Source organism: Aspergillus costaricaensis (assembly GCF_003184835.1).
Source record: "Aspergillus costaricaensis CBS 115574 unplaced genomic scaffold BO79scaffold_22, whole genome shotgun sequence".
Classification (NCBI taxonomy): Eukaryota; Fungi; Ascomycota; class Eurotiomycetes; order Eurotiales; family Aspergillaceae; genus Aspergillus; species Aspergillus costaricensis.
Genome location: NW_020291822.1, coordinates 374,771 through 396,156, shown reverse-complemented (window position 1 = coordinate 396,156; position 21,386 = coordinate 374,771). Strand labels below are relative to the sequence as shown.

General features: G+C 48.7%; 10 protein-coding genes and 1 non-coding gene across 11 annotated transcripts; 5 read left to right on the top strand and 6 right to left on the bottom strand.

The window, feature by feature from the left end:
- Positions 1 to 343: 343 nt before the first annotated feature.
- On the bottom strand, positions 344 to 2,347 carry BO79DRAFT_219228 (putative MFS transporter; the record flags this gene model as incomplete). The annotated part of the gene is made up of 8 exons (XM_025683446.1): positions 344 to 571; positions 630 to 734; positions 793 to 1,488; positions 1,558 to 1,629; positions 1,676 to 1,967; positions 2,020 to 2,090; positions 2,138 to 2,214; positions 2,266 to 2,347. The coding sequence occupies 8 exons, from the start codon at positions 2,345 to 2,347 to the stop codon at positions 344 to 346; spliced, it is 1,623 nt and encodes a 540-aa protein (XP_025538003.1).
- Positions 2,348 to 3,012: 665 nt separating this feature from the next.
- Positions 3,013 to 3,925, top strand: BO79DRAFT_256661 (GNAT family N-acetyltransferase; the record flags this gene model as incomplete). The annotated part of the gene is made up of 3 exons (XM_025686213.1): positions 3,013 to 3,055; positions 3,112 to 3,545; positions 3,599 to 3,925. 3 exons carry the CDS (start codon positions 3,013 to 3,015, stop codon positions 3,923 to 3,925), a joined length of 804 nt encoding a protein of 267 aa, XP_025538002.1.
- A 24-nt stretch (positions 3,926 to 3,949) lies between these two features.
- Positions 3,950 to 5,664, bottom strand: BO79DRAFT_269581 (Zn(II)2Cys6 transcription factor; the record flags this gene model as incomplete). Its single annotated transcript, XM_025687210.1, has 6 exons — positions 3,950 to 4,759; positions 4,829 to 4,972; positions 5,036 to 5,100; positions 5,153 to 5,221; positions 5,278 to 5,567; positions 5,630 to 5,664. 6 exons carry the CDS (start codon positions 5,662 to 5,664, stop codon positions 3,950 to 3,952), a joined length of 1,413 nt encoding a protein of 470 aa, XP_025538001.1.
- Positions 5,665 to 5,989: 325 nt separating this feature from the next.
- BO79DRAFT_256659 (acetylcholinesterase) lies at positions 5,990 to 7,694 on the top strand (the record flags this gene model as incomplete). The annotated part of the gene is made up of 2 exons (XM_025686212.1): positions 5,990 to 6,180; positions 6,233 to 7,694. The coding sequence occupies 2 exons, from the start codon at positions 5,990 to 5,992 to the stop codon at positions 7,692 to 7,694; spliced, it is 1,653 nt and encodes a 550-aa protein (XP_025538000.1).
- A 123-nt stretch (positions 7,695 to 7,817) lies between these two features.
- On the bottom strand, positions 7,818 to 9,371 carry BO79DRAFT_238735 (NAD(P)/FAD-dependent oxidoreductase; the record flags this gene model as incomplete). Its single annotated transcript, XM_025684843.1, has 1 exon — positions 7,818 to 9,371. The coding sequence occupies one exon, from the start codon at positions 9,369 to 9,371 to the stop codon at positions 7,818 to 7,820; it is 1,554 nt and encodes a 517-aa protein (XP_025537999.1).
- Positions 9,372 to 9,914: 543 nt separating this feature from the next.
- On the top strand, positions 9,915 to 10,572 carry BO79DRAFT_151703 (DUF3237 domain-containing protein; the record flags this gene model as incomplete). The annotated part of the gene is made up of 2 exons (XM_025678658.1): positions 9,915 to 10,175; positions 10,228 to 10,572. The coding sequence occupies 2 exons, from the start codon at positions 9,915 to 9,917 to the stop codon at positions 10,570 to 10,572; spliced, it is 606 nt and encodes a 201-aa protein (XP_025537998.1).
- Positions 10,573 to 10,958: 386 nt separating this feature from the next.
- gmdB (general amidase GmdB) lies at positions 10,959 to 12,861 on the top strand (the record flags this gene model as incomplete). Its single annotated transcript, XM_025684069.1, has 5 exons — positions 10,959 to 11,264; positions 11,326 to 11,601; positions 11,655 to 12,530; positions 12,595 to 12,682; positions 12,749 to 12,861. The coding sequence occupies 5 exons, from the start codon at positions 10,959 to 10,961 to the stop codon at positions 12,859 to 12,861; spliced, it is 1,659 nt and encodes a 552-aa protein (XP_025537997.1).
- Positions 12,862 to 13,123: 262 nt separating this feature from the next.
- BO79DRAFT_151561 (MFS general substrate transporter) lies at positions 13,124 to 15,004 on the bottom strand (the record flags this gene model as incomplete). The annotated part of the gene is made up of 9 exons (XM_025678653.1): positions 13,124 to 13,356; positions 13,417 to 13,530; positions 13,584 to 13,773; positions 13,828 to 13,928; positions 13,975 to 14,248; positions 14,293 to 14,432; positions 14,482 to 14,548; positions 14,594 to 14,709; positions 14,755 to 15,004. The coding sequence occupies 9 exons, from the start codon at positions 15,002 to 15,004 to the stop codon at positions 13,124 to 13,126; spliced, it is 1,485 nt and encodes a 494-aa protein (XP_025537996.1).
- Positions 15,005 to 16,479: 1,475 nt separating this feature from the next.
- On the top strand, positions 16,480 to 18,888 carry BO79DRAFT_176069 (uncharacterized protein; the record flags this gene model as incomplete). The annotated part of the gene is made up of 5 exons (XM_025679832.1): positions 16,480 to 16,833; positions 17,043 to 17,438; positions 17,480 to 17,811; positions 17,859 to 18,206; positions 18,252 to 18,888. The coding sequence occupies 5 exons, from the start codon at positions 16,480 to 16,482 to the stop codon at positions 18,823 to 18,825; spliced, it is 2,004 nt and encodes a 667-aa protein (XP_025537995.1). The 3' UTR covers positions 18,826 to 18,888.
- A 233-nt stretch (positions 18,889 to 19,121) lies between these two features.
- BO79DRAFT_197803 (sulfurtransferase) lies at positions 19,122 to 20,132 on the bottom strand (the record flags this gene model as incomplete). Its single annotated transcript, XM_025681297.1, has 2 exons — positions 19,955 to 20,132; positions 19,122 to 19,887 (listed from the first exon to the last, which is right to left on the bottom strand). Exons 1-2 carry the CDS (start codon positions 20,107 to 20,109, stop codon positions 19,122 to 19,124), a joined length of 921 nt encoding a protein of 306 aa, XP_025537994.1. The 5' UTR covers positions 20,110 to 20,132.
- Positions 20,133 to 20,671: 539 nt separating this feature from the next.
- Positions 20,672 to 20,755, bottom strand: BO79DRAFT_t169. Its single transcript has one exon. It is a non-coding gene; the product is annotated as a tRNA-Gln (tRNA).
- Positions 20,756 to 21,386: the final 631 nt, after the last annotated feature.

Genomic DNA, 21,386 nt, shown 5'->3' with positions numbered 1-21,386 from the left:
CACTGTGTGGTCATGTGTACATGTATGCTTTAAGTTTCACCTATCTGTTCCTATTTCTGGGTAGTGTACAAAGTTCTGGAGAAAATATCGCCACTGCATACTGTGTGGACTGGTATTTTGAAAAGAAGTAAGTTGAGACCGAGAAGGATTCTACACACCGTCTCGAGTTGAATACTTCGGAATTTTCTCGGGATCGGGCATTTCCAAAGCACAGGTAGGCTTGACTACTAGATCTTTTGGCTTCCTTCACTACTAGCACCCAGCACTGACCATTTGTGGGGTACATTGGGTTCTCATTCTACATCCATCATGCCATGTAACTAGTGCAAACCGAATAAATAATCTACTTCCCAGCCATAATCCGATACCTCTCCGTGGTGGCCCTCCTCATTCGCTTGCCCCAAATAACCATAGGAATAATGGTCAGGGTAATGGCCAAGCTAATGAACCCACATGCAATAAACATGTTCTGCGCGCCTGATCGGTCAAGCCAAGGACTTATTGCGAACGGGATGCCGATGCTGATGGCATTGCGCATGAATGCCACTCCTGTGAACGCGTCTCCAGTAATCTGTTTAAGAAAACTCGTGAAAAGGTGTAATCGGGTTGTATAGAGAGGTAGTACCCACGTCACGGTAGGAGTCAATTACCAACGTCAGTGATGCATCGCTGATACTGCCTAGTCCGAAGCCAAACAGGGCACCGCCAATACTGGGATAGATCCAGTGCATTCCCTGAATGGGGCCCGTTAGCTTGTCATTGAACGATTATAAGCGACGTTAAGAGGCTTACCCGTGCAATCGTGGCTCCAAACATTATCAACCCCCCAGCCATTGCAAGAGCAGGCAAATGAAGAATATACAAGCGCATCTCTGGCTCATAGTATCCCTTGTTGCGCTTTGAAAAGAACAAGATAGACCAATCACCGAGAAAGCCACCATAGACAGACCCGATGAGGTTCCCGATAAACGGACCAACACTCATGAACCCAATTTGCTCAGAGGTGAAAAGGTATGGTGGCAAAGGGAATACCAAGCTGAGGGTGGAGGATAGGATAGTTAGCCAGACCACGCCAAAGGCATACTGCAAGGCACAGAAGAGGACAGCAGGAAAGGAAGCCACGACGTAGAAGGGACGATAGAAGTAGGGCCAAATGGGTTCGGGGGTGTAGGTTATCAAGGCAAATCGCTGTCTCCATGTCCTCATTGGGATCCTATAGTCTAGCTCGTGGTGATCTGCTGGTATTGGACTCGTTTCGGCTCGGCTGGTAGAACACTCAATATCTCGTTTGCGATCGGCTTTGATGTTGTCGATTGTGTGTTCGCAAGATTCGTCGACGCCGGCGATGACTGGTGTATACTTGGTTTCCTCGTAGAAAAGCACGAATAAGACAAATAGAACGGCGTTAGTGATACCAAGTGCTTGGTATGATGCTCGCCAGCCTTGGTTTGTGGCTTGAGTTCCGGCCGCCATGGGAGTAAGAAAGCTCTGTCAAGGAATGAGTAAGCGTGTCATGAGCAGGCAGATAATAGTTATTTCTCCAGAGATTTGACGTACACCTATCATGACCATAGTCATATACAAACCATTCATCCCCCCACGATGGTGCACGAAAAAGAGGTCGGAAATCTGTAGCAGTCAGTAAAGGATGATTCAGCAGAAGGGGTTTCACTACCGTAATCTGCACGATTGATTCATTTGTCGCTCCAGCAAGCCCCTGAAGCAAGTTAGTGGCATACAATTCCGCAAGAGTATGCAACTTCGACGTCCAGAAAGAAGTTGCCAACATGAGGGCCGTTGAAACGAGATACACGGGTCTTCGTCCGAACTTCTTCGCTAGGGGGATGAAGAACACGCATCCCACGGCAAGGCCAACGAAGTTCACAGACATGGCGCGGTTCAGCTGGGCATATGTCACATCGAGATCTACCACCATCAATTGCCAGAAAATTGCCTGGATCGAAAGCCTATCGACCATCATTAGCACAGCGCCATCTGTGACCGGTAGAGGTAACTAACGCTGTAAATATGAGTGCCGTCACAGCGAGAACGAGGGTAAAGTTGCATATTTTCCGCGCTTTACTCCAATTCTGCAATCGTCAGTGGTTTCGGATGCCACCAAGCGCGGGATACCGACCAACGGTTCATTGGGATCGCTGGATGGGACAGGATTTAGCATAACCTGATGGTTGCCTTGACCTCTTTCATCTTCATCTGCATAATGGTGAGATTAATTTGCGATGACTTCAGCTAGCCTTTTCATACCCTGGATCAGACGGAATGTCCCTGGTGGCAGATTGTCGTGTGGGTCAGGAAATAGTGGGTCGCAGGGCTGATTCTGTGCCATTAAGTCTTGCTACCAAGCGGACACGGTGAATTAGGAGAAAGATATTGACCATTCAAGGCATAAATTGGGTCATTCGCTGTGATATCAAACAATCAAGATGTAAGGTCGTTCGTGGGAGGCATAACGCTATATACTGTCCTGTGTATCAAGTTCGGAGCACCGACACGTACACCATACAGATAGCTCATGTCTATCAAGTGGTAGGAAGTCAATTACTTGGTATCAAGCCAAATGCGGGGGTATGCACCTAGGCGAGATAAGAATTGGCGCCAAATGCAGCCGATCTGCCATCTGCTGAAGGATGAGACCAGTGCGGGATGGGGTCGACCTGCCTGAAAAGGAATGATGGATGCACATCCGCATATCGCACTCGGGGAACAATACAGGCTGATGAATGTGATCCCCACGGCATCATTCGTCCAACTGGCCGAGCAGTTAGCGAACAGCCTCTTGTGATGATATCAATATGCATCAGATCAAACTTGGATCCAAGATCAAAAGAAGCAGGTTGACCCTGCAACCTAGTCACTGACGTCTCTCCTCGGCACCAGGACATTTATCATCCCTACATTGAACCTGAAGTATGCTTCATTGGCAACCTCCAAGCGACGATAAGAATAATTTGGCACCTGCGACTGATATGAAGGACACCGAAATCAATTACAATGGCCGCCAATCAAACTTTGCGACTCTTTCGTGTCCACGACGGTACGTCCAACCCAATCACCTCCCCGGTGCCTTTACTGAAACTCAACGTCATAAAGAACCAAATACAATAAGTGCAGTCGCAAATACGATTACTACTTCCTTCGCTCAAGATCCTCTAATCACATGGTTACGCCCTCGCGCTCCGCCCTGGACGAAATATAACGCCGAAATATGCAACTGGCAATATCGTCGGGTCCAACGAGCTGTTGCAGAGGGAATAGTCCTGCAATCGGGACCGAGTTACCTGATAGCCCGTTGCTTTCCTTCTAGGCCTTCTGGTTCGTGCCATGTTGGACCCGATGCGAAAGGTTCGGTGGCCGAAGAGAGCTGGAGCGAGGATGGTGATGAAGATAAGGATGCAGGAGCTGTGGCCCTCTTATTCCCTCCTCGAAGACATCAAAAATGGACTTTAGCAAAACTGGTACTTCAATTCAAGCTGCTTTTCCTCGATATCTTTTGCGCCCGTCGTGAACGTGGTACCAATGTACAGGTATGCCCCGAAAGCCGATCTGACAGACGAAATATAACTAACGAGTTTATCAGAGACTAGAGGTCATGATGAAGAGCCATGACGACACAATTGCTCGAGTTAAGAAGCTGCAGCGGCTGTCCGATCTGTGGTATTTGGAGGTTGTAGCTGTTCATCCCTCTCTCCAGGGTCGCAGCCTCGGCAAGAAAGCGATGACATGGGTGTTGGACCATATCAAGCACGAACCAATTTTACTGGAGTGTACAAGTGAGAGTAACATTCCGTTCTACCAGAAACTTGGGTTTGAAGTTGTTGAAGAAGTCGAGTTGATGGAGGGTGGTGAAGCAGTCAAGTTGTGGTTCATGCTACGGCAAGTTTCTAAAAGCGAACACAGTAAATAGCAAAATGAAAATGGCAAATCCACATCAGAATAGGCCAAGTTCTATTCCTCGTGACTGCGCAATCTCGTGTATATTGATATTGTTTTCAGGATAGGTCCAGTACTCTTCCAGTAAGTCCAGAAGTAGTCGATATTGCTTGTTCCAGAAAGGTCCCTCTGCGATTGCCAGCAGGATCCTCCGGATAAAATCTCTTAATTCGGGGTCCTTGTTCAATGCATCCGATTGAAGGCCAGCGACGAAGACGGGATAAGGAATGGCATTGATAATCAATGTGTCCTTTCCCTCGGCTTCTGAGGACGCTCGATATATAGCGTCCACACAGCTCAGAAGTCGCGTGATGATCACCGCCGTTGTTGGAAGTGCTGATTGTCTTTGGCTTTGTCCTCGCTGTGCTGGGTTATCGTCCAGTTCAGATGGCAGCCGCAGTGCGCCATGTCGGATTACTAGCATTCCAGCCAACCGATATGCTTCCCACAGCTGGCACTGCAAAAAGCACCCTCTGGAACCGGGCCAATCCCAGAAGTCTCGTTCTGTTGCGCCCTCATAAATACAAGAGAAAATGTCAACCAAAGATCGCGGTAAACCACTCATGACCTCCACATCATACTGTTCAGATGGGACCGGCATCGATCGATTGCGGCAGTACTGCCGCCAGAACCCTAGATATGGGTGTTTTCTACCAATCGCAAATGTCGGAAGATCCATGATTCCCATCACCTCTAACAAATGGGCACGAAAGGGAGAGACCTGATCATGCGACCGTGTCACACTCTGTGACTGTAGGATGTTATACATCCCTCGAAGATGCATAGTCCACGGTATCCCTTGCATAATCTATTTCCACCTATCAGCTAAGAATGTTTAATAACTAAGGAGATGGGGACGGAGAAAGATGAAACGTACTCCAATAGTACACAAGAGCAACCCAGCAGTTAGTGTACCATCCTCTAAATAAGCTTCGCTCTGAGCTAACTCGCTACGGAACTTGTTCAGAGCCGCGTCAAAGTACTCGAAGAATTGGGACTTCAAATCCGGACGTATAGAGACCTGTAGTGTGATGCATATTTGATACAGCGCTTCCGATTGTTGACACAGTCCTGGTAATCGTACTTTGAGTGGTATTTCACCGTCATGCATAGTCGTAGAGTGAAGGACATTGATGCCAGATGAGAGGACTATCGATGTTAGATAATTTCACAGCAAGTATTAATCCTCTATCACGCTCACAGTCACTGAACAATTCTGCATAATGATTCGGCTTCCAAGTCTCGGATAGTAATGGGCTGAGTAGCAACTCTAGTTCAGTGGAGTCAACAATCATCACGACGAAACGAGACGCTACTACATCCTACCTTCAGTTTCCTCTACTAAGATCTCAGATTCGGAAGATTCGCGCACTTGATCAGCTACCTGCAACTGCCGCTTCCTCTCCCGAAGCAGATCTCTCTGTCGTCCTTGAAGCCTCGGCGGAATTGACGACTCGGCAGGCGCATCGGCGCCGGTAAATCTCCCTCGCGAGGCAATTCCGGTTCCCCAGCGGAGACGAACATCATAACCCTCACATGCCACTCCACGTTCAGCACAAACCTGACATGTCGGGCGCGCACGATCACACTTTCGCCGGCGGGCTTTGCAGGTCCAGCTGGACGGTAGAGTCAGTTTCACGGAAAGTGGAAAAGACTAAAAGATCGGGAGTGACCCTACCATCCCTGGTGGGTTCGGCGACCGGGGGTCGACATTCCTATTTTGAGTGGTGATCGGATAGAAATGAACAACCTCGCATGCGAGCAGTGGATGGGAATTAGCTTTTAGCACAAATGCGGGGAAGATAACAGGACAGGAATCCACACTCGTTTCTGATTAGGTTTGAGGGTCGACCTGCCAATTCGAGTGTAGCTTGGAGATAGCTAACCTTTGGAGCTACCGTCTGGGGGCAGATAAGAAAAGCCGAGGTTCAAATATGCTATAGAACACATCTCAGGTCCCTATGACAGAATGCATATACTACACTCAATTGACTGATCTTATTCGGCATTATTTCTATTCTTCTGATCAAGGGTCAACATGTCTTTCCAAACTCCAACCACAAAATGCACGACCGAAATTCCTACCCTTGGCCAACTTGAGGGTTTTCAATTTGCGAATGGTGTCCAACAATACTGTGGAATACCATATGCTGACCTGCCTAAACGGTGGACAAGATCGACTCTCAAGACTTCCTGGACAGGCTCTAAACATGATGGAACAAAATTGGGGTAAAGCTCTCTATATCTCGTGTTCGCCGCATATTAACTAAAGCGCATACAGCAACGACTGTCCTCGGCCCTACTCCGAAGGCGACGACAGCGATGACCTTGTTCCAGTGCCACCACCTGCTCACTTTCCGGTTACTCCGAAAACAGACGAACTAACTGGGCTTGTGATGAACATCGTTATTCCCTTCGCCCCAGCCTCCGACAGGCGAAGTCTTCCGGTCATGGTATACGTCCACGGAGGCTCCTTACTTTACGGAGGTGCAAACCTCCCCATCTTCGACGCTGTAAGCCTCGTTTCACAGAGTATTGAGATGGGGAAGCCAATAATATGTGTAAATTTCAATTACCGCGTCGGACTCGGAGGCTTTCTCGCAAGCGAAGCCATACGCCGTGAGTTGCAAGATGATGGGTTTCAGGGCTGTGGGAACTTCGGCTTCACTGACCAGAAAGTTGCATTTGACTGGGTTCAACGGTATATTGCGACCCTCGGCGGAGATCCCGATAATGTCACTGCAGTGGGGGAGTCTGCTGGTGGGATATCGATCAGTAACCAGCTTGCAGCTACTCGTCCACCAAGTTTCCGGCGCGCCGTCTGTATGTCTGGACTTTCTGTGTCGATTCCTCCTTGGAGTATGGAGCAACATGAGGCTCTCTTCCAGGCCGTTTGTCGATATTTCAAGATAGATGCTTCACAATCCGATGTATTGGATCGGCTCCGGCAGATTCCGCAGCAGGACATGGCGAACGCGACCCCGGCTATCCAAGGCGTCCTTTCGGGAACAGGAAACCCTTGTCTCGATGGATGGTTTTATCAGAACGATCCCTGCGAGATACAAAAGGCACCAACATGGCTCGAAGCCTTGAAGATTGGGGATACATACCACGAGGGGGTCATTTTCCATCTTAATCTTCTCGAATACGATTTAGCTTCCATTCGCCGAACATTGTTAGATCATATTAACAATGACGACGAGACAGACCAAATCCTGAGAGAATATGACATACACCAGGCGCTTCCGCATGACATACTTCTCGAGCGCGTGGAACACATGTGCGGAGACGCGGTTTTCAAGATTCCCAACTATGCCACTGCGCTAGAAAACACTACGCTTCGCGATAAGGGTGGTCTATTCCTGTACCATTTCGACCAGCGCTCTCGCCTCAAGAACCCGCTAGAGGGAACAGCCTACCATGCCCATGAGCTTTTGTATCTTTTCAAGAATCTCGAGACGGAATTGGATGAGGGAGAAAGTGGGATGGCGGAGAGTTTTGCTGCTGCTTGGATTAGATTCTGCAATGGGGAGGCGCCATGGTCAGCACGCAAGGGAGAATGGAAAGTATGGGGACCAGATAGTGATCAGTCTGTTAAGAGCGAAGACGAAGATGAAGAGACCAGATCATATCAACGGATGAAGCGGATCCTGGCCATGGGCAACGGAGAGACTTGGAAACGATGGCTTGCTGGGGTGGATGTGCTGGTAAATAAGAGGATGAATATGGGGAAGGCGGCATAAGATCTCTAGAATAGTATTTGACAATAATCAATAAGAATGGCTGGGTTATTCTTTTGATTTCACAAAATCCGAACCTCTGAATCGATCGCCAGGCCCTTTTCTAGTTAAATTCCACCTATTGTACTACAGGTGTGAGCGCTCTTGCACATGACGCATCAGAACAGCCTTCTTGACCCTATCTTCCGTCACCAGCATTTGCTCTGGAAACCACGAAAGATCCGTAGACTCAGTCTCGAGCAAATTATCATCATTGATCAGCAGCATTGTCGCCAATGATTTGCCACACAACCATGCCAGCACCATTCCCTCCCCTGAAAAAGCAGCGGATACCCATTCAGCACCCTGTTCTTCATCATGAAGTCCCCTCTGGGTTGTCGAACCAGGAAGCCGTCCTACCCAGGGGAGTCCATCTGCACTAAATCCCATATTTCCCGTCCACATCTCCTCCACGCTCTGTCGGGCAACGCTGCCCCAATTTTTACGGCCAAATACCGCACTTAGTGCACCCGATAGGTGAATATCAGCATACAGACTGATTTCTGAGTCTGTTGCAACGCCCATATCAGCAATTCCACCTCCCCCTCCCTGAGCAAAACCTCCACCGAACATCATCATCTGTCCGGCCTCTGATTGCGGCAACTGGGTGAGATAGTCGAATCCACGATCGTAATTAAAGATCCAGGAGTGCTCCTTTCCCTGACACCGGAATTTCTGTCCCGGGTGTTGCGCCGACATCTGTCCGCGTATAGGATAAATGCGACCTCTCAAGCCAGGTACGAGGTGGCCAACATGAGCATTTGTACAATGAATGACATGACGAGTGCGAACAACACCCCTAGATGTAGAGATAGAGTATCGCAAACGCGAGTTACCTTCCTCACTCACGTCCTCCTCGATACCAGTCACAGGCGTATTCGTCTCAATCAGCAGATCTCGCGGGAACTCTTCCTTCAATTGGCCCAAGACACCAGTGACAAATCTATAAGGCCAAATGGCCCCTCCTGGGCCAGCAACAATCCCCAACGCACGAGGAAGACAGAATTCTTCTGGGATCTCCTCCCTTTCATATATCTTCCACTCCATCGTCTCCTCCGGTAACCCCGCCTTCAGCCGGCGTACCCGCTCTCGGGCATCTTCCCACCCATCTTCATCGAAATAGACGCTCAGAAACTGTACCCTTCGCGCTTGACAGTGCTCAGTAAGTCCATACTCCTCCGCGGTATCAAGCATCTCGCGTAAATGCGCTAAGCGAAATTTCATGATCTTCTTCGCTGCATCAGTGCCGTGCATATCCTCAAGATCGGCGAATTCCTCCGCCGTCTCGAGAATATGTCCGCCATTTCGGCCGGTCGCGCCACTGCAAACGTCGCGTGCTTCGAGGATCACCACGCATGGTCTTTGGCTGTCATTCTGACTCTTCTCAGTCTTTCGGGATTTGAGAAGCGTCCTTGCGATCGATGTGCCGGTTACTCCAGAGCCAATGATCACGACGTCCGCTTCTGATGGTAGAGTCGCGGACTGGGCTGTTGCCAGTTCAGGGTGTGGAGAGCGCAACCAAAAAGATGAGGTCGGGTTCGCTGATGGGAGACCGGGGTCAGCAAAGGCTCTGTAGAGGGCTTTTTGGCGGTCTTTGGCCGGGATTGCTGGGTTGGTGAGTTGAGCTTGTACGAAGGCCATGATGGTGTGTATTGATGGGGAGTGATGCTTGGTCTGGATATGGTTGCGATGTAATGATCTTGCTCCTCTTCAACGAAGCGGGGCCATCTACGGTAAATTGTATCGATCTTAGTAAGGCAGGATTGGCTTCTTAGCTTCCAAATCGGACTCCGCGGAGAGCGAAAACTTCCTCGATAGCGCAAGGAGTTTGTGATAGTCGCATGGACTTGATGGTTATGGTTAGAGAAATTTTTGTTCCGGAAGGTTGAACCGAAGGCTATCTTTGCCTTTGATTCTCATTCTCGGGTATCTTGTAGCCTCCTTAACTGTCTTATCGAGGGTCGACCTACCAATTAGGGTAATAAGCTATCCAGACCCCAGTATGAGGAAGCCCTGCGGGGTAAACACGGTAGATATATTTGGCGTTCAATAAGCTAGAAAATTAATTATAAGTATTCACGGGCAGAGGGTTGATACCATATTATTATCGGCATCATACAGATACCACTATTACACTGAATAATTATTAACATTCATAGTATTCTATTGCATCAGACTATCACAATGACCGCGAAAACCGCCGACTCCCCGGGAAACACCTACTATCCTAAGAGTCCCCCGATGCGTCGCCCAGGTCTAACATTCCTGTATCGACTTGAATGCACCATCGCCGCAGAAGAAATCAATGTTGGGGCACCCCACGGCGCAGGCATCATTCGCAGCATCGCAAATGTTACTGGAGGTACCTTCAAAGGACCAGAACTTGAAGGGACAATACTTCCCTTGGGAGGAGCAGATTGGGCAACAGTCGTTGAGGGAACACACGTGAGTTTGTTCATCATTGCTGAATTATCCGAAAAACAACTAACAAAACCAGTCCATGACCCTCGACGCCCGATACACTATCAAAACTACAGATGGTCACCACCTCTTCGTGCAGGCGCATGGGCTCTACCGTCCTGGACCGGGAACAGAGTACGCGAAGCAGGTCGCAGATGATCCGGCGATGAGGCCTCCGCCCACCGTTACTCAGGATGATGTTGAATTTTTCTCGCATCTGCGGATTGAAGCGGGTGGGGGCAAATACAACTGGCTGAATGGGTTGGTTTGCATTGGAGTGATGAGTTGCGAGAACGATAGGATTATTATTGATGCGTATTATTTGACGAACTTTGGGGGTGTTAGGCCGGATAATGTTGTTGTTAAGAAGTCATCTCTCTAAAACATTAGATTACCTCCTTGGGGTTGTGTCGTTTCGAGTGAATGAAGATGTACAAGATGACAGTATGATTCTACTTGCTCCTTCGGTTCTGATCAGTATTATTAGCGGCACATGTCCCGAGGTTGATTCCCTCGTCCTCATAATGTTAACCGATATTTAGAGCCGGATATGTCTGTATACGTCAGTGCGTCAAACTAGCCTATTCAGGAAGGTCGACGCACTTCTACTGGGTCACCCTACACAATGGGTTGTTTCAATAGTAGTCATGCTAACGTCTTCCAAAGTGGAGTAACAGATATCTAGATGAGGGGTTACAGATAACCATCCCCGCACTATATAACTCTAGGCTGCATCAAGTACAACAACGCACATACATCAATCACAAGATGACCCAAACAGCTTCTACAAGAGAGGACTGGCGCACTCTCGTGGCCCGAAAGCGCAAGCAATTAGACGCACAAATCCCTTCCGAATGGCGTCTAACTGAGAAGTTTCTTGCAACAATCCCCGCCAATGGCCGCCTTATTGAAGCCGATGTGGTCCGAGGCAGTGGTATTCTGTCTGAGAAGGAGCTCAGTATTACAGAGAATTATTCTGCGACTGAGCTTCTAGACGAGCTATCAAAAGGGGCTGTAAGCTCCGTTGATGTTACAACTGCGTTCTGCAAGAGGGCAGCTATTGCCCAACAGCTTGTATGTTCCTCCATTCTGAACATACCTAGTCTGTTTTGGATATTTTACTGATATGATTTAGACCTCATGCCTGACGGAGCATTTCTTCCAGCGGGCTATTGAGCGTGCTGAATTCCTTGACGAATACCTCCAGCGAGAGAAGAAACTGTTCGGGCCGCTGCACGGCCTTCCTATCAGCATCAAAGACAGTTTCTGTATTGAGGGCGTTCAAAGCACCGTTGGATATGTCAAATTCCTTGAGAATAGCCCGGCTTCACACAACTCAGCCATCGTCGAAATGCTACTGAATCTCGGTGCTGTGCTCTATGTCAAGACGAATATCCCACAGACGATGATGGTCAGTTACCACCATTTCCTCTTCACTATCTTTCAACACTGACATAGTTTTAGACAGGAGACTCAGAAAACAACATCTTCGGTCGAGCCCTGAGCCCCCACAACACCAACTTGACTGCTGGCGGCTCAAGCGGAGGCGAAGGAGCTCTAGTAGCATTCCGCGGCTCAATCCTAGGAATCGGCACAGACATTGCAGGATCAATCCGCATCCCCTCCCTCTGCTGCGGTGTGTATGGCTTCAAACCTAGCATTGACCGCATCCCATGGGGCGGCCAAGTAGCCGATATAGCCATGGAGGGAACTCCCGGTCTTAAGCCGTCCGCGGGACCACTTGCTCATAGCCTGAATGATATCGAACTATTTGTGTCGACCATCATAAACGCCGGGCCCTGGAAATACGACAGTACCGCAAGCGCAGCACCCTGGTCATACCCAAAGACCTCAGCTGATGAGCCCAGGCAACTTACCATCGGCATCCTCCCCGAGAGCAAGGACTTTCCCCTGCATCCACCCGTCAAGAGAGCGCTGCAGACCGCCATATCCGCTCTGAAAAACAAAGGCCATCGTATAGTTTATCTCTCAGAAACCCCCGGCATTGACTTCGCATATGCGAACCGTCTCGCCTTCCAATATTTCATCTACGGCCCACACACCGACCACATTGCAGCCAGCGGCGAACCACCCGTGACATCTGTGGCAAAGATGTCCTCACCCATGTTCACGGGTCCATTTCCAGTAGATATGGAGTTACCGCCGTTCGAGAAGATAGATGCATTGCATAAGGCACGCAAAGCATATGCCGAGGCCTGGCGAAAGACATGGGTTGAGAACAATCTAGATGTCCTTCTTGCGCCCGGGGCGCAGAATACGGCTGTTCCACATGATACATTTGGATGGCCACCGTATACCGTGGTTTGGAACTTGCTTGATGTGAGTGTACCCATATACTACCTCTTAGGCAGTTCGGGGGACTGTGTGGCTAATGAAAGTGTAGTACCCTGCTTGCATTATCCCGTATGGCAAGGCTTCGAAGGAGCTTGATCCTGAGCCGATGGCAATTACTGATGGGGTTCAGCCTAGTTGTGAGTTATATACCTGTAGATAATGCTCTCACTTTGAGGGTGTAATAGCTAATATTTGATGTCTAGATGACCCGGATGCAGTTGATGGGGCACCATGTGCGATCCAGGTAATTGCACCTCGGTTTCAGGATGAGAAGTGTCTTTCAGCTGCGAGAGTTATTGATGAGGATATTCGATGATGGAGCTAGCATATTGTCCTATAGTTTATTAGATCCTTTTGTTGACTTTCTATTCCTACTCCAAGAACGTTTTTAGGTTACATTATGCCCATGCGCCAACCGGTTGACCCAAGATCTATCGCATCTAGTCGGCCAGCCGACAGAGACATGACTCAACATATTACTACTACCTATGATCAAGTACAGTAACTGCGAATAATAATCTGCTTTTATTTCTATTCAAACAAATAGTCTCTATCACTCTATAAAAGATCCTGCAAGTCTAAAGCATATATCTGAAAGTAGGAGACTTGTCCCCCATCTCACCAAGTTCCTGTGCCGAATATTCCGGCCGAAGCTCCACCAATTTATCCACACGCTGTCGGTTGATGCGCACATATGCAAACCTCGTAATCACAATAGCCACCACGCCCATAATTCCAAAGGCAAGTTCCAGCGCATGACCCATGATGTATTGCGGGGAGTCGCGCGTGCGATAAAAATGGGAAGCCATGGCTAATATTCATTAGCACGTTCTGCCTGAACGTCTTCATAAATTGGAAAATGGGTAATTACCTCCTGCAAAGTTCCCAATGCCAATGTGTATCGCCATTCCTGCTGCTCGTTTATGTTCCGCGGCGAGATTGCTGCTTAGCCACGTTATGAGGGCGGGAATAGCGGGGTAAATTCCTTTTGCTTATTAGCATGGTCGACAATATATGTGGAATCACATGGGGACATACCTAGAATCGCAAGAAACACCCCAAAGTATACAAGTCCCGGAACCCATCTTTGCGATCCTGCCAGACAGACGAAAAATCCGGCGACAATGCAACCGATGTGGAAGAGCAGAAGGGGTGAGCGCTCGCCATTGCGGTCTGCAAAATATGCTGCTAGAATGGCAGCCATGGAAGCAATGATGTACGGGGGTACCTAATCAGTCAGTCATGATACACGTTGCGGTTGTTGATGTTCAGGGCCATTTACTGTGAGAAGCTGCGCAGTAGAAGATGTATATCCTAGATCGCGGATTATGGTGGGTAGGAAGAACGAAATCCCGTATAGCGGACAGACGGCGGAGAAGTAGACTGGGATCGTTAGAAGAGGTCTCACCGGTCTGATGGAGGAGCATACTAAGAATGGCCATATAGACCTGCCAATCCTTGGCCGCATCCCACACATACTTCCACTTGAAGTCACCAGCCTCGGGGACCACATTGCCATTGTTGGAAAATTGTAGACTCAAGCGGCGCAGAATCCAAGCTCGTTCGTCTCGGGTCAGAAAGGATGCCGTATCAGGGTAATCGTAGAGAAAGAAGTATGACATGACAGCCACGACAACTGTTGCGAGCCCTTCGATAATGAATATCCAGCGCCAGCCGGAGTACCCGCCAACACCGTTCATTTTCTGACTTGTTAGAATTGCACAGCAGATAAAGTTCCATAACTTACACCGATCGCAAATGCAAGTAACCCCGAAAAGGCACCTGCAATACTCGCCGCGCTGAAGCATAAGGCTTGGCGGAACTGAGCTTCATGACGAGAGTACCACATCGTGATATAATAGGCCACCCCGGGGTAAATGCCCGCTTCTTCATGATGTTAGGATACATCATTTCTTGTGGTTGGTGGAGGGCATACCTGTGGCACCGAGGAATATCCTCGCTATCAGAAGACCGTGGTAGTTGGTCACGATACCCATTAGAGTCTACGGACAATTAGAGTCGTACTAGCTCGGCGAACGGGAACGAACCATCACCGTCCCCCACGCCACCATCAGTGACGGTATCCATATTGAGGGCCTGACTTTCTGCAAGATAAGGTTCGATGGTAGCTCGAACACGGTGTATGTGAAAAAAAAGACGGTCACTATACAATCAGAAAATTATCAACAATATGGCCGGCTCTACCTACGTGCCCAGTTGTACTGTGTGCCTCCGAGATGCAGATCTTCCTCCATGCCTTCAATTCTGGCGTTTCCGATATTACCCCGATCGAGGAATGAGAATAGGTATAGGAGGGTTAGCATCGGCATGAGACGGAGATCCATCTTGCGCAGGAGCTTTCGCTCGTCGATGTGGTCGAGATTACCCTCGACATGATTGATGTCGCGGCATACTGTTTGGATTCCATTGCGTCGCTTAGACTGTTTCTCGGTCCTCATGGCGAGGTCGGACAACTGAGCTGCTTGCCTTGTGAAGCCACGGAGGATCCTTGATGGCTTTGAGCCGTTGAAGGTCTCATGGGACAGCCCATGAGTTTTGATTGATGCAAGTCTATTAGTGTGGCTGAGGAACTATGTAAGGGGCTAGGGAATGTGGGCGAGAAGATCATTATTCCATTCGTTCCTCACAGAAAGCTTCCAGCGATAGGCTAATTCTTCAACGGGCATCAATTTTGCATTGAACATTTCGTATGCATGGGTCCGTTCCCGCCATCCTAAACGCTAAGAGTAGATCATATGCCCAAGGCAAAGGCAGCAATAATGCATGGGTGCGTATGGTCATCATTTAGAAGTGAGACAAGTTACGTCTCCTTTGGTATCTCAGAAGGCAAATAGAGTGTTGTGATCTGCGAGCAATGTTTGCTAATCGGCGATCTTCACAACGAGAGTTAAATGCATCTCTGCAATGAAAAAGAGCGCATTCCCGTTATGATCCGAAGTTTAGCATCTGATGTACTTCAGTGCCTGTGAGACTTTATCGGCTCAACACTGATTATTGTCCATGTGCCAATGGGCAGTGCTCAATTATTAGTGGGCACCTTGTGATTTGAGACTGATCGGCGTTCATTAGCGTTGCCTAGTATGGGCAGGAATTGATGACATATGAGATAATCCAGTCCCAATCAGTAGGGTAAGACAATGATCGTCCTTGCATCAGACCTTACATACACTGATCGGGAGTGTCAAATGAGACCATTAGAGGCTGGGTGGCTGGCTATGGTCATTTCAACCTTGTAGTGTGTAGGTGAAATGAGCACATCGTAGTCCCAGGTGTTGTGATCGCCTTACTCCTTCAGAAATGGTAGGAGTTGGAATACTGGGGGCTCCCATCATGCAAGTCTTTATTGGAAGCAGACGATGGAGTCGGTGATGATGACAGACAGTTAGAGGCAAGCATCGATTACATTGATGTGAGTCTATAGATGAGTGAGCATCTTTGGTCGTGTTCGTGACTCATTATTAGGTCCTATTTCAGTAGTCTCGATACGCATATCCCAACGGATGGCGTAAGCTCCACATTCTGAAACGGACAATCCTATCCGTCATGTTGACGGCATTATAAAAATACATCCATTATCTCTGAACTATCAAAGGAGAAAAACTGGCGAGAGTGGAATAGTACAGTTGATGGTTTACCTGGAGACGGTTTTTGTGTCATCCTGTCATCTCCCAGTCAAGAAGCGCATTAAGGGCCGTGCCCCCAAATCATTGACCGCCAGTTCGTGATGGTAGGCGATAAGATAGCAAGCCCCACCGCGGACCGAAATCCAGTGCGCTGGGATTTAGATTTTGTTCGATCCAGACCCCTCCGCTTTATCTGTTTGCCACCATTCCACAACCAATCGGTATTCTGACCAGAAACCATGACGAATTGCTAGAGCCCGCTTCATTCAAGCTTCTATCCACCAGAGGCCATGTCTGCGCGGAAGGTCCCTTCGCCCAGCCAGCCCACCAGTCTTGGCCCACCAGAGGCCGCGACTGCCGGGCGAACCGCCGGGAAGGTTCTGATTCCCCGGGATCGATCGAGGATCGTACCGGCTAGCCCGAAGATACGTACCTCTCGTGCTTGTGATTCTTGTCGGCAGCGCAAGGCCAAATGCAATGGGGGAAAACCAACATGCACCCAGTGCGAGAAGTTCGGGATCGAATGCAGGTACTCAGAGCAAAAGCGGACCCAGGAGAAAAGAGAACTTGACATGTTGCGGGCGGCTATCAAGCGGCACGAGCGGATGCTGCAACTTATGTCGCTTCGCCCGTCCGGCACTGCAGTTTCCACCAGTGGAGAGGGTCCATATGTGAGCTTCATTATTATACCACTGATCCCTGTCACTGACGACCAGCTACTAATCCAGTCATGTAGGTTGTGGCTTTACCGCAAAGGGAAGGGCTAGCTACCCAGCAAACGCTGTCTGGTAACCTGGACCGCACGATGGAGCTTCTCCAAACCCAACTTCGTGAGCTGCATTATGTGTATCAGAATGTCCACGATTGTGACCCCGCAATTCTTCCTGCTGTAGTGGACACGATCCGCAGGAGTTCCTCGGTGCACGAGGCAGCCAGTCTACTGAATCGGCAGATGTCATCACAATCCCCGGGTATGACCCTGGAGAGGATGCAGAGGTCTTGGCTGACACGGCTCTCGGGAAAACCGGAGCTGGTGAACCGAATACCCCCGTACAGCGTGAATGCTGCAGAACGCTGGACGGCAATTGTTGATAACGCGGCCACTTCGCATCTCTTTTCTTTCTTCTTCGTTTGGGATAACCCAACATGGCATATCGTTGACCCGGTGTCATTCCTGGGTGATTTCCAGCGTGGAGGGACACACTTTTGCTCGTCACTCTTAGTCCATACTATTCTCTTTTATGCGTGTGTACGTATCCCATTCTCTTTATGACCTCGCTGACGGACTAGCACTTTTCATACGACTTTGAAAAGCCATGGGACCGGCGCATGGAGATGTCTACCGCCAGACGACTTCTGCGGGAGGTGGAACGCCTGTGGCAGTGCGATAAGATGAATATCTCTCTTCCCACCATGCAGGCAGCCCTTCTATTAGGGTTATTCTTCTGTGCTTCTGGTAAAGACAAGATTGGTGTTCAGTATATCCGGTATGGCGCACAAATGGGGTTGCAGCTGGGCTTGCATACCTCGTCGCCTGAGACAGGCCAAACCAATCCAGCAGAGGCAGCTCGCATTAGGCGAGTTCATAAACTCATAGCTAGTGCGGTCTACGAGGTGCAAACGTAAGTCCCTAAAGAATAAATATGCAAGGCAGCCACTAATTCAATAGTCTGTCTTTGCAATTGGCAAGGATACCGTCGGTATGGCCGGGGCCGTCAGAGCTTTTTTTATCTGAAGCAGAGGCAACGGCGGCGGATGTCAATCAACAGTGGTCACCATACCCATTCACTTATCCTGTTTACAAGCCCTTCTTCCATACGGGCCTATGGAGCAGACGGGACCTATTTGTTATTGTTAATGATGTGGCGGATTTGCAGCGGCAGCTCAGTGGACAAATAGATCTGTCTGGATGGCAGCAGGGTGCTGTACTGTATCAGAGACTTCTAAGCCTCGAGAGGAATCTTCCTGCTGTCCTTAGGGTGCAGCGGAATAGGACTCCCCACAATCTGTGTTTTCAGTGAGTGGTCCGAACGCAGTCACGGCTCTATGCTAACAAAAGAAGCATGTATTACCACATCACAACAGTCAACCTCTGCGGGATTTTCGTGACCCGTAGTAGCACCGGACTGACAGAAGAGCTGATACAATCCACTAAATTTGATCCACAGAGAGTACTAAGCGAAGCGATGGACTCGGTTGCGACATTAATATTGCTCTATCGGGTGTCCCATGGCTGGAAATCCATCCCAGTAATGATGGTTCACTACTTTATGGTGGCAGGTGTACACGCAGCCTCGCACTTGGAGTCGTCAAAGTGGCGCGAAGTGTTGGTCAGCTGTGTCTCTGGTCTCTGGCATATGGGCCTGGTTTGGAGGGTCTGTCGACCATTTTTGCGGACCATCCAGCTAGTACTCCGAAGCAAGGACGAGACGTTAATCCCCATCGAAGCAGTGTCGATATTGAGGGAATTCAACGAGAAGGTGTGGAATCAGAACGAGGTAAACGCGCTGGCCGCCAACTACGTGGTGCAACACCATCCCAGTCAGACACTTGCGCTGGACCACGACAAAAACTTCCAGGGAAAAGGCCTCGAGAGCTTGATACGAGATTTCGAGAAACTGAGCACGGATGATTAAGATGAGGAAGGATGAAGAGAGTGGGAGAATGAGAAGCGGAGGAAAAGTACCGGTCTGTATACGGATGACTGTAAAATAATGTTTGTTTATGTTTGACGATACGATGCAGTACACGAGCTATGAGAATATACGACTCAGGCAGCAATATACCTTCCACTTTCATAAATTTGACTTGTGTGCTTTCAGTCTAAAATGGTCTATTTGAGTCCAGCTCTTTCATGTACAACACAGCCGTCCCATATATACAAGGAGTTATATCATGTACATCCTCCACCATATCCACCAAACAACCGTCACTACGAAACCTCAATCAATTCATCCCCTACCCTCCTCGTCCACTCCATCCAGCTACCATCATACACCCTTCTGGATCCCTTCGCCCCAACCAACCTCAAAGCTAGATCTAGTGATGCAGCCGTAACCCCCGAATTGCACGTCAGAATATACGGCACTCCCTCATCTTCCTCCGCCAACGCGCCCGCATCCATCAAGACACCCCTCAATTTCTCAGGAGCTAGTATCATCCCAGTCTCATCTTCCAATAGACTAGCCAATGGCACATTGACCGCTCCAGGAATATGCCCGGACCTCAAACTTGGATTCATTTCCGGCTGTACACCTTGAAACCGACCTGGTATCCTCGCATCGACAATCCTCACCTTCTCCTGGTCCCTCCCAACAACAACGTCCTTTACCTCCTCAAACGCTATTACCCTTCCGGTATCAAGATCCTTCTCTTCCACGGCATACTCATCACCTTGTTCTCCTCTAGTTCCCATTATTGGAATCTCTATCCCCTCAGACCCGGAACCTACGGGCAGCTGCATCCGCACATACTGCCTGAAGTTATTCAAGACATGAACATCCTTATGCCCAAATAGCTCACACATAAACGCCAGTCGCGGGGCATGGTACGTGCCTATCTCATCTGCATCGTAGATCACTAGAATATCATCCTTGCGAATACCGAGGGCAGTCATTGCAGCAGCGAAGAGGGAAGGTGAGGGAAGCATGGAAGGGTAGGGAGAGGTGGTGTCGCGAATTTGGTCGAGGTTGAAGAACCTAATTGGCAATATATATCTATCAGTATGTGGTGGCGGGGTATATAAGGAGCGGGGAGATGGAGTACTTTGAGCCTGGAAGGTAGAAGGATTCGAAGGACGAGTGGAGCGTGGGACGGTAGGCTGCTAAGGGGACAATCCGCCTATGCTTCGCGGCATTGTATGTTTCCGCATTGTGATAAAATTCGGCGGGCGTTATGAGGGGAGATTTGAAGGGGTTCATTGCTCAAGATTGGGGAGTTGTAGATGGTGATGGATGAGGGGAGACATGAGGGGGATTGCCGTTATCGGAATATCAACTTGGGCATTGGTTATGCAGTTGTGCATATTTGTCAGCTATGCACTAAGGTACCGACTCCGCCCCTTCCGGTCGGGATAGCAAAAGAAAGAATGCGAGGTATGAGCTGATGAGGCAATACTACAATATATTACCAGTGTATTGACTTACGTTTGATATAAAGGTGCTGACAGGAGTAGTTTCAGTGAAACAAATTGTAATAGCACCAGGTTTCCCTTGTTTTGCGTTACCAATGACCTGAGCACTTGACCTAGTACTAGTACAAATACTTATTCACACGGATAGTATATATTTTTGAAAACGAAGACGGACGACTCGATCATACGGCTACCATTACTGTCATACTTGTTGCGAAAGCTACCAGTCAAATAAATATATGTATATACCCAAATCACAATGAAGATAAAGAATTGGAGAAAAAGAAATTGCAAGAGAGCAAAAAGTCAGGAGTGAAGCGAGGTGGGGAAAAAAGAGAAGTTAAAAAGAGAGGTCGTGCCCGGGATCGAACCGGGGTTGCCGGAAATCTGGTAAGATTCAAAATCCGGAGTGATAACCCCTACACTACACAACCAGATGCTTGTGAAAAGTGAATTTGCTGATGGTATATAAGTGCCATTTGTTTGCGAAGCGAATTGCAACTGCCCTGGAATTTACCAAAACAATTATCCACACCAGTTGTGATGAACAACCACATCTACGTACTATATCCACAAGGCTATGCCCATGCTTAGAGAGAATCTTTGCTCTGCCAAGACAACATTTAATTATTTCTCGTCGACATTCCGGAAAGCTCAATACCTCCAGGTGCCCTCTAAACTGATGATCTGTCCAAAAATTACACTGAGAAGGCAAATAAAATTGTGGTGGTTATGGCTTTGATCCTGTATAGGCTCTATGTGGACCAATAATGAATGTATTTGGTTGTGCCTGGAAAAAACACTCCGATGACGGCATTCCTTCGGGCCCAACAGCACAGCTGAGAGCGGCAATCCTTGACTGTTTGGGATAGGCAGTTAGCGCCGTCGATTCGCGCAATCTTGGGGCCAGATGGTGGGTTAACTCGCACATGACGGAATCTAGCTTTATTGGCTTGCTTGGTTATGCAAAAGAATGCACTCCCCGTAATATTGTTCTATTCAAGCCCGTTTACCTTGCATTTGAGTGTATCTTGGATGTTTGTTTACCTGGGTAAGATGCCCTTA